Below are 12158 nucleotides of genomic sequence, written 5' to 3'. Positions count from 1 at the left end.
GTATTTAATACTATATTTCGTGTATAAATTTTAATACTATATTTAATTGCGTAATATATTCCGATTTAACCCTTCACTAGAAAGGTTAAAAATCACTTAAACTTCAAAGGTGGGGTCTATTTTATCCCTAATACAAAATGAATAAAAATCTGTAGACTTAAATAAAAAATTAAATTTGTAGGCAAAATTCTCCTAAAAATATTTTAAATTTGCGGAATTAATAATTCCTATATTTTACCGCAAAAAAAATTAAATTTGTAAGCAACATTCTCCTAAAAATATTTTAAATATGCGGAATTAATAATTCCTATATTTTACCACAAAAAAAATTAAATTTGTAAACAAAATTCTCCTAAAAATATCTTAAATTTGCGGAATTAATAATTCCTATATTTTACAACAAAAAAAATTAAATTTGTAAGCAAAATTCTCCTAAAAATATCTTAAATTTGCGGAATTAATAATTACTATAATTTACCACAAAAAAATTAAATTTGTAGGCAAAATTCTCTTAAAAATATATTCACAAAAAAAATTAAATTTGTAGGTAAAAATAAAAAATTGGTAAAAAAAATATGATAAAAAATATAGCATAAAAAAAATAACATAAAAAAAAATAACAAAAAAAATAAAATAATATACCCCCCGAGAGTGGCAATAACCAATTTTTATTTAAGATTTAAAAAAGTTTTTTCTATAAATTTTTATTTAAGATATTTTGAAAAATTTTTTCTACAAAATTTTGTATTATAGTGCGTACAAATTGTGCGTTGCAACGCAGCGTTTTAAAACGCATATAAAAAACGTAAACGAAGCCATGTATAAATTGATACGTTAACTTTTATTTTTTCAATATGAAACATTTAAATTTAAAACAAAAAAAATTACTTGCTTTGTATTTACTACAAAGAAATAAAGGAAGGAAGAAGAGCAAGACATCCAAAATATTTGTTAAAAGAAATCTTTTTTCAGAATATATTAATATTAAAGGCGATTTAACAAATTCGCAATTTTATAACTATATAAGAATGAGAAGAGCAACATTTTCTTATATACTGGAGCTCATATATGAGGACATTAATCCAAAAGTTACTAACTGTAACAAACAAATCGATGCTGAGGATCGTTTGTTTGTTACATTAAGGTAAAATAAATTTAATTAATTATTTATATAATAGGTATTTAATAACTGGTGTATCATTTGCACAACTAGCTTATAGTTCAAGGATCTCAAAATCCTGTATAAGTTATATTGTGAAATCAGTGTGCACAGCAATTTGGAATGCTGCTGCACATATTCACATGCCTAAGCCTAATAAAAATGATTGGGAAAAAGTAAATTTATTATAATAAATCAAGATTAATATTTACTTATCTTTAGATTTCCCAGGAATTCCTGCTTCAATCAGGATTCCCAAATTGTATTGGGGCTATAGATGGAAAGCATATATATATCAAAAGCCCTGCCAATAGTGGCTCACAATTTTATAACTATAAGCATAGATTTTCTATTAACCTGTTAGCCCTAACAGATATTAACAGGAGATTTATTTACATAGATGTGGGTGCATATGGAAAGCAAAGTGATGGTGGTGTTTTTAGAAATAGCTCTTTATATAGAGGTTACTTTATATTAATTTTAATATATCTTATAAATATATTAATAGAATTGATGAACCATACACTTGATATGCCTGCTACCAAACCATTTCCAGGTTGTAATGAGGCCATGCCATTTGTAATGGTTGGGGAAGACGCATTCCCTTTGTCAAATTATTTGATGAAGCCCTACCCCAAAAGAAATCTGACAACAGAAGAAAGGGAATATAACATGAGGCTGTGCCATGCTCGAGTAAGTGTAGAAAGAAGCTTTGGAGGAATAGTCAAAAAATTTGACATTCTAAGTAAGCCAATAGAAATAGGACTACCTAGCATAGAGATAGTGATAAAGGCTATTTGCATCCTACATAACATTATCATCAACAAAGAAGGATCAGCTTCCATTGATGATATAGGTAATATCAATATTTAAATTTAAATAAATATATAAAAATCATATTTATATATATTTTTAAAATTATATTAACATCAATACAGATCCTACATTGGCTAACCTTACAACAGAACCATTTTTGGCAAGCAGGGAAAACAACTCAAGCTCACAGGAATCTAAAATCATTAGGGATAAATTTAAAAATTTTATAAATTCTTAAATTTTTATATTATAATAAATTTATTAATATTACTATTATAATAAATTTATTTATATTACTATTATAATAAATTTATTTATATTACTATTATAATAATTTTATTTATATTACTATTATAATAAATTTATTTATATTACTATTATAATAAATTTATTAATATTAAATAAAATTTGAATAAAGTATTGATCATGAAATAATTTTAAGTTTAGTTATATATTTGTAAGCTTAGTGTTAATTGTAATAGATTAAATGAAGTGGGATCCAAAGTTGAGGATAAAAATGGGGATGAAGGTTGTAGATTTATATATATTAAACTCAACAATGCAAATATTTTAAATTGCCCTCAATCATAATAAAACTAAACTAAGAGTGAAACCTTGACTTTAGCCAATAAATGTAATCATAAATATTTATCATATCTTGCTATATATTAAAATCTTATTTATATTTTAAAAATTACATTTTAGGAAGAAGTTAACACATAATTATCCACTACTAATTATATAAAAATTTTATTAATAACAATATATCAAAAATTAACAATATAACAAATATAAATATCAAAATTATATAATGGTATTAAAAATATCTAAAGCTGTTTCAGATGTTTCTGTTGTTTGTGTATTTCTTCTATTAATCTTGATAATTTGCATTGTTTTTAAAACTTCTGTCTTGAAAAAATAGTCTTCATCAGAATTGTAACCTTCCAATACATCAACCAGGCTATCCAAAAAGATTCTATATAAAAGATAAATAAATTATAGATAAAAATAAGAATTACTGGATACTAGAAGATTTTTTTTCCAATACACTCATAAGCTTTTGCAAATCATTTTGATTTTTAGCAGGGTTCCTTGTTTGAGGAGGGGATTCCTGAAAATTACTGACAGTAGGACTGTCAGCAACCGTGGCTTGCATGAAATTAATATATTTCTTATATTTATATTCATGCACCCCTCCTCTAGATCCTGAAGTCTCGCTAATTTATCCTTGTTGAGTTGATCCTTAAAGTTCCAGGCGTTTCCTTAGGTAATTCACGCTACAATCATAATCTGGAAATTCTTCTGATAATCTAAAAATAAAATTATTAATAATATTATATATTATTTAACTTAATTCCTATGATGGAAAGTTTTTCCATCACAGAGAATGTCTTCTTGTGATCAGGATGCGCCTGATTCCAAATAACCTCTTCAGGTTCCAACATTTCAGCAAATCTTTTTGTTATTTCTTCATTCCATGATCTAAAATAATTAATAAATGATGATTTAATTATATATATTCTTACATTTTTGATGGTGTGTTAATTTCTCCACTTCAACAAAATTTGAAAATAGTTGCAAAACGCAAGCAGGTTTACGTTTTTAAAAAAAATTTTAAATGTAAAACGGATATGTGCTCAATTTGAACGAATGCATTTAAAATGCATTGCTTGCGTTTTGAAACGCTGCGTTGCAACGCACAATTTGTACGCACTATTAGGGATAAAAAAATATAGAAATTCTTATTTCCGCATCGTTTATATATGGGGGAGAGAAGGGGCAGGAGAATTTTGCCTACAAATTTTAAAAAAAAAATTTTTTTTTTAAATAATTTTTACTTCCGATTATTCTTCTATACAATCTTAATATTATTTCCTCTTTTTTTATAAAATGAATATTTTTAAAGTGGGTGTATATACCCAAAATGATGAAACAACTATGAGTTTTGTCTAAACAACCATTTAATACCTTCAGGAATACAACATACTTGTTGCAATTCCATAATGAGGGTAGAAAACAAGAAGAGTTTGCGACCGATGCAATAGGTGTCGTAGATCACATTCGATATGGAAAGGTAATATTAATTTTGATATTATAAATGACCAATTTTTAGATTCTATTTTTGAAGGGATTCGAGATTGGGAGATTTTTAAGACTAGTGTACTTGTACATAAGTACTAATTCTTTAAAAAATATTCAAAAACCAAATTATTTTTAGGCCGTTATACAATTTTAAATGTTCGATAGAATTAGATTATGATAGGAATGCATTTTCTAGATGGTAATTTAAAGTAAAATATGGTTTTTTATTTCACTTATGTAGGTTCAAAAAATTTCATAAAGTATGTGGGTTCCACATAGCTTCCAATTATTCAAAGATCGGGGGACCCGGCCACATTATTGAAATTGATGAAACTCATGTGTGGAAGCGCAAATATAATCGTGGTCGGCATTTGACCTCCGAGGCTATATGGATCATTGGTGGCATATGTCGGGAGATTAATGAAATTTTTCTGACTGCTACAACAACAAGGGATCAAGATACAACATTGCGTATGGTTAAAGATAATGTGATGCAAGATTCGACGATAATGACTGACTCGTGGTTAGGGTATGCAAATATATTTTTCCTGTAAATCAAAAGTGATAATATATTTAAATCTATTTATCTTAGATATAATAGGCTAGAACAAGCTAATTATTTCCATTATCGGGTCAATCATTCTCGAAATTTTGTTGATCCTAATGACAGATCCATCCATACCCAAAAAGTCGAAAGGCTGTGGCGGGATCTAAAAACAAACTACAAAAGACATGGGGATCGCGATAATATTCATGAATATCTTCTTGAATATAGATATTTTAGAAAATATAAATTGTTAAATCGTTCTGACATTTTTATTCATTTTATAAATGACTGTATTAACTTTAATAATATATTTCAATTCAATGAATAAAATTGAGTATATAATAATACTATATATCGTGTATAAATTTGAATACTATATTTAATTGCGTCATTTAATACTATATTTCGATTTAACCCTTCACTAGAAAGGTTAAAAATCACTTAAACTTCAAAGGTTGGGTCAATAAAAATTTGTAGACCTAAATAAAAAATATAATTTGTAGGCAAAATTCTCCTATAAAAATAATTTAAATATTTTACCACAAAAAAAATTAAATTTGTATGCAAAATTCTCCTAAATATAACTTAAATATGCGGAATTAATAATTCCTATATTTTACCACAAAAAAATTAAATTTGTATGCAAAATTCTCTAAAATATAACTTAAAAATAAAAAATTGATAAAAAAAAATATCATAAAAAAATATTAAAAAAAATAACATAAAAATAAAATAAAAATTATATACCCCCCCCCCCCCCCCCCACCCGAGAGTGGCAATAACCGTAAATTTTATTAGATAAAAAAACAATCTTTTATAAAAAATTTTTATCAATTTTGTAAAATTATCTATTTTTTATTAAATGAGGTGTTTTTTTTAAATAATTATTTAAAAATATTTATATTAAACTTTTTTAATGTTATTTTATATGAACTTTTTAAGGATACTATTTTTTAATTTGAGAATTGTCATAATCGTTATTTTTAAAGTTTTTTGACGAATATATGTTAAAATAAGTATTGATAACATATTTAAATAAAATTTAGTGAAGATGTACCATAGAAAAGTGACAATTGTCATAACCGTTATTTTTAAAGTTTTTTGATTTTTTTTGACGAAAATAGATTGAAATAAGTAATAACATGTTTAAATAAAATTTAGTGAAGATGTACCATAGAAAAGTGACAATTGTCATAATCGTTATTTTTAAAGTTTTTTTTTATTTTTTTGACGAAAATATGTTTAAATAAGTATTGATAACATGTTTAAATTAAATTTAGTGAAGATGTACCGTAGAAAAGTTACAATTGTCATAATCGTTATTTTTAAAAATTTTTTGACGAAAATATGTTAAAATAAGTATTGATAACATGTTTAAATAAAATTTAATGAAGATGTACCATAGATAAGTGACAATTGTCATAATCGTAGTTTTTGAAGTTTTTTGACGTAAATAGGCTAAAATAAGTATTGATAACATGGAAAAAAAAGTGACGATTATCATAATCGTTATTTTTTAAATTTTTTGATTTTTTTTGACAAAAACAGATTAAAATATGTATTGATAACATGTTTAAATAAAATTTAGTGAAGATGTACCATAGAGAAGTGACAATTGTCATAATCGTAGTTTTTAAAGTTTTTTTGACGTAAATAGGCTAAAATAAGTATTGATAACATGTTTAAATAAAATTTAGTGAAGATGTACCGTAGAAAAGTGACGATTGTCATAATCGTTATTTTTAAAGTTTTTTGATTTTTTTTGACGAAAATAGATTAAAATTAGTATTGATAACATGTTTAATAAAAATTAGTGAAGATGTACCGTAGAAAAGTCATGAAATTGTTGTGTTTGAAAAATTTATTATTTTTTTTATATGTGCGCAACTTGGATTCGTTTTTTTACCCTTCATTTTATGTTTATTTCTGTGTGTTGTGAGAAAAAAAGATAAAATATGTAATAACTTTTTGGGGGTCGCGATTATTATTTTTGATTTTTTGTAAAAAAGAAATATATATAGAGATGAAGATAGTTTTGAAATTATTATTTATTTTTTTTTCGTTGCGGGGTTTTCTTAGAAAATAATAACGTGTATAAACCAAATATTTCTTCTAGAACTATATGAACAAAATTATTCTTGCCTGCAATAATTACGTCGTCTAAAAATACACTAACCATTCTCTTTAATAGGTTTTGCATAAAGCGTTGATATCTTATCGGGTGCTAGTCAACCCAAAAGATTCTATGATATCGGTAATAACCGACATGAGTCGAAATTACTAAAAGGTCCCTCCCTTTCTGGACTAACTCCAAATTGTAAAATATCTTTTAAATCTATCTTTGTAAATATTTTACCATTCGCGATCCTATTTCTCAGGTTGACGAAAGTTGGTAGTAGATCGTTATCTATCCCTAAATATTTGTTGATTGTTAAACGAAAGTCTTCGATATCCGCAAGGCACCGGATTTCTTTTAGATATTAACCGTCGGCGTAGCCCAAAAAGGAAATGAATTAACAAAAAAAATCGAAGAAGTAATTAAAGAGTTAAAAATTTATTTAATAGAAGATTTATCTTTCACTCGTAGTAAAGTCGTAATTGAAAAACCAATGATATCAATCTGAAAGAGATAATACATTACAATATTCAACTATTATAGTTGAATTTTCTCTAAAATTTGATTTATGCATGAAATATTTACATTTATTTCAAATCCATGATCAAAATAATATCACTAAAAAAAATATTTTACTCAATAACACATTTCTCTTTTTTTCTCAACTCTTTATTATTAATCATTATCACAATTTTAACTATCTCTCTTGCTTTTTAAAATAAACAACTCATATTTAACATTTTTTCCCGTTAATTAATTTTGTTATCCTTCTTATATTTCATATTAAATTTTAAACAACTTTTTTAATTGTAATAACACAAACTTTAAGCAGTTTACTTTGAGATCGATTTTATTAATTTCAATGAATAAACTTTAAGCAGTTAAATAAGAGATTCCCCTTACATTTGCATAATTACTCCAAAATATATATCCCTTCAACATCAAAAATCCTATATATATATATTTTTTAAATAATTGTCCCATCATAACACCAAATGGAAATTTAGCTCAGTGTATTTATACAACTATTAATCTTAATTGACTTGACATCTTAACTGATCTTTAAGGAAACGTACCTCCGTCATATCCTCCAACCTTATTTTGCACAATTTATTACCTAAATTCTCTATAATTACTCCCTTTTCCCATTTTTTAACCTTTCCATACATTCTAACCCAGACCGTTTGATCTATTATATACTCATATTCACATTATTTTCATTTTCCAATATCCTCGAAAGGTCTCAACATATCCAAAAACATATTAGTGTTCCTTCTCAACATCTTTTCCGATGGAGATTTACCACCCTTACCCATCCCATTATTATAATATAGATGAGCTATCCAAAATTTTCTTTGTCTTCTTTGGCATTTTTAACCAGCCTTTAACAAGCACCACCAACCTTTCAGCCTGTTCGCTGCACATAAACTTCCGAACATTTCACTCACGAACCCCGGACCACCTTTCGAAACCACCAATTTCGGAATTCTAAATTTGGACTATATTTTTAAAAAATGTTTTATAACAATTCCCGTAGCTAAACCATGTGCCTCTTCAAACTCAATCCACTTTGAAAAAGCATCTGCACTTAAAATAAATTTTTTATCATTAAACTCAAAATAAATCTATATGAACCCTTTCCCAAGCTCTTTCTACTTTCGGTCAAGCACTTTTCTTATCTCGACAAGGCATGCTTTGCTAATTTTTCAGTCTCCCCATTCATTCCAGGCCACCAAATACTCTCTCCCCCATTGTTTCATTCGCAAAACTCCTTGATGCCCCGAATGTCATATCTTCAAAATTTTTTTTCTTATTAGACTCGGTATAACTGCTCTATGCCCTCTCATAACGCAACCGTCCACCACAGTTAACTCAGTTTCAATCCATTTGAATTTATCATTACCGACATCCCATTGTTTTTTCCCCGTTATTCGCAATTTCAATAGCTTCATTTCCCTATCTTTTAACGTAAAATTTTGAATATCTTCCCGAGTGGTAGGACCACCCCAACCACAAGTTAAAGTACAAACTAAGGCCGCCTCACCTTTTCTATCTCGATCTGACATTTTTTCATCAGAGATAATAGTAAATTGAACAATAATGATATGTATAAGAACAATGGCTGTTGACAATGCAGAAGAACTCACATTTCATTCCAATGTTTTGCCTCAAGGGTAACAGGTTACAACTGCCAAAAGGTAGGGCAAGATGATAATGAATTAACAGATTCAATTAACAACATCTCCCAAATAACACTTCTAAGATATCTTTTAATAAAAGGAGTACCGATTGAATTTGATTATGATACGGGCGCACAGGTGTCAATAATTGGAAAACAATATTGGGATGAAATTGTCAGACCAAAACTTGAACCAACAAAACCACTGTCAGTTTATGGCAACCAAAAGCTGGACGTTTTGATGAAACTATTGTAAGGATGCAACTGAAAATATAGGCCGATCATTATTGTGGTTACCCGGTCAAATGACATACCACTGGTTAGACTACCATGGATACTGACATTTAATATTTTTATCCCACGTCAAGTTACAATACGTAGCATAACATGTAAAGATATTATATAAATTGATAAACAGATTGCTGCCTTGACTACAGAATTTATCAGTGTTTTTGATTATAAGCCAGAACTAGTTAATGATTTTGAAGTAGCATATATCTTCGTTATGCAGCAAGGCCGAAATCATACCCAGCACGTAGAGTACCTTTTCCATTAAGAAACCCAATTAAAATGGAACTCGGTAGATTGAAGAAATCGTGAATATTGAAGGAGAATGACCCAATAAAAACGCGCATGACCTGGGCTACTCCAACAGTAAACGTGCGCTATATAAATGGAGAAATCAGAATTTGTATTGATTTTAAGTCATATTAAACCCATATATCTTATATGATTATCATATAATACCAGCTGTGGCTGATCTATTGGCCAAATTACAAGGGGGATTGAAATTTACTATAATATATTTATAAGATGTTTATTTGCAGCTACCAATAAAAGAGAGCTCAAAGGAATACCCAACTATATCAACCCATATTTGGTTTGTTTCGATATTTATTTAAGCACTCTCTAGTGCGCAGACTCTTTTACAAAGATATATGGATAATCTATTACAGGACTGCAAAATGACAGGACTATACCTGGACGATATTATCATAAGGGGAAGTAGATCATTTGAACAATGTGAAGAATGTATAAATTAAATTAAAACAGGCTGGGTTGAAAGCAAAATGGGCGAAAATTCGTTTTTAAAATTTTTTTTTTCTGGCATTTGTAATAGATGAAAATGGTATTCACCAAGAGAAGGAATAAAATAAATGCTATTCAAAGGATACCAACTCCAAATATACACCAATTGCAATCTTTTTAGGGTTTGTGAATTATCAGGAGAAATTTTTACCATAGTTGCATGGTATCGTCACTCCACTGCATAAATTAACAAGCATTAAAAGTTCCTGGGGTTATTCTGACAGGGAACAAGATGTATTTGATAAAATAAAGCAGCCTTTGTCAACAAATAAAACTTTAATTCCGTATTCGCCAAACTTGCCAATTATATTGGAATGCGACGCCTCTAATACTGGTTTAGGAGCTGTGCTACTTCACGTAGTTAAAAAGGGTTTTAGCAGACATATCGCATTTGCTTCGCAAAAATTATTGAAGTCAGAGAAAAATTATGCACCAATAGGAAAAGAGGCATGAACACTCTTGTTTGGAATGAAAAAATTTCATACCTTCATTTTTGGACGAAAATTTATATTGCGAACAGATGACAAACCTTTGGAAAAATTATTTGGTGATAAACGGGAACTATCAAAAATATCCAATAATCGATTATCGCGCTGGGTATGGAAAATGTCCGCATATGATTTTTAATTGAATATCGTCAGGAAAAGAAAACGTAATTGCTGAGGGTTAGAGGAAAATTGGGAGACACGAGCAATCCCAAATAAGATGTTTTCCTCTAAACCAAGGAATGTTTGTGAGCCCATCTGGGTCTTTAACTATCAGAGAGGGATAAGTGGATTAGTTCCAGGAGGTTTTGGGTAGTTGGCCAACCTAATTTGTTCGAGATTATAAAGAAAATATTAATTCAAATTATTCATTTATTATTATTAGCCAACTCAGCAAAAAAAAATTAAATGTAATTGCTAGTTAGACTAAATTTGTTACTAAAGCGCAAATGTTTATGTTGCATAACTAAAACTTATGTAATTCGTATAACATTTTAAATGAACACACATGAGTTAATATGTGAATTTCGTTTTAAATAATTGGATATACGAATAAATTAGTTTACTAAATTCGTAAAAAATTTAATCGAGCTTAGGACGAGGTATATATATATCAGAGACTCAGAGGTACCAGAGACGAGGATTTTTTTCAAAAATCTTTTAGGCCCGGCCCGGATTTTTTTTAAAAAAAAAAATTTTCAGGCTCGGCCTAGATTTTTTTAAAAAATATTTCTTTTATTTTTAATTTTTATAGCTATAATAATGACGATTTAAAATATTTGGTTTTAAAATATATGTCCCGATTTGGGTATATGGGTGGGGTATATATATGAAAGTATTAATAATTATATTGTTAGATTCACCTGCTTTTAAACTAGTTGGCAAGGATCAAGACCAGGGAACTTTACTTTTAAAATCTAGGAATATTGGATGGAGTATTTAAAGTATCACAATCAATCAAAGATTTTATATTATTAAAGCGAATATGGTGAGCACTATTTTTCCATTTTTTTATATAATACAGTAATTTTTATCAATGATATGAACAAGATCAGGAAAAATTTCTTTTATAATAAATGATTTTTAATTTTTTTAAAAAAGGTACGCCATTTTCAAATGCAGAAAAACTTTGAGAAGCGGATGGAATTTAAAATATGAAAATGTATTTTTGTGAATAGGATCAGATAGAGGGAGGTGTATGTAGGGTAATAAATCACCCTGTAAATTGCTCTAATATTTTTAAATAATTACAAAAATGTTTTAATGTATATGTAAATTACTTATCCCTATTTCAAAAAGGGATATTTTCTGAAATATATCTTAATCAAAAGCAAATTTTATTTTTGAACGCTAAATAATAATGATGATATAAAAAAAATCAACTAATCTCGATATAAAAACATTGAAATTTAATGTACGAGTAATGTGAACATTTACACGTTTTTATCTAACATTATCCTATTATAAAACTCTCTTTTTTAAATTTTATATTCCATTTCCTATTTTGATGTTAAATTATACTCCATTTTTTTTATTTCTGAAATGATTTCCCACCAATTATGATCCATCAACATTTGTTATTCGCCACAATTTGGGATTCATCATTATCTGTATTGCAATTCCAAATCATTGACGGGCTCCCTCCGCTAGTTTCAAAACAATTACAAATTTCTGCTAATTTATTA

At 27.7% G+C, this 12158-nt stretch overlaps 1 protein-coding gene across 1 annotated transcript; it reads left to right on the top strand.

Annotated features, from left to right (window-relative positions):
- Positions 1 to 987: 987 nt before the first annotated feature.
- Positions 988 to 2213, top strand: LOC135924023 (uncharacterized). Its single transcript, XM_065459072.1, has 4 exons — positions 988 to 1335; positions 1382 to 1622; positions 1668 to 2015; positions 2098 to 2213. The coding sequence occupies exons 1-4, from the start codon at positions 1303 to 1305 to the stop codon at positions 2211 to 2213; spliced, it is 738 nt and encodes a 245-aa protein (XP_065315144.1). The 5' UTR covers positions 988 to 1302.
- Positions 2214 to 12158: the final 9945 nt, after the last annotated feature.

The sequence above is a fragment of the Gordionus sp. m RMFG-2023 genome, chromosome 1 (assembly GCF_954871325.1).
Source record: "Gordionus sp. m RMFG-2023 chromosome 1, tfGorSpeb1-WG-v2, whole genome shotgun sequence".
In the NCBI taxonomy this organism is placed as follows: domain Eukaryota; kingdom Metazoa; phylum Nematomorpha; class Gordioida; order Chordodea; family Parachordodidae; genus Gordionus; species Gordionus sp. m RMFG-2023.
The sequence above is the reverse complement of the archived record's forward strand: the minus strand, read 5'-3'. Positions and strand labels throughout refer to the sequence as shown.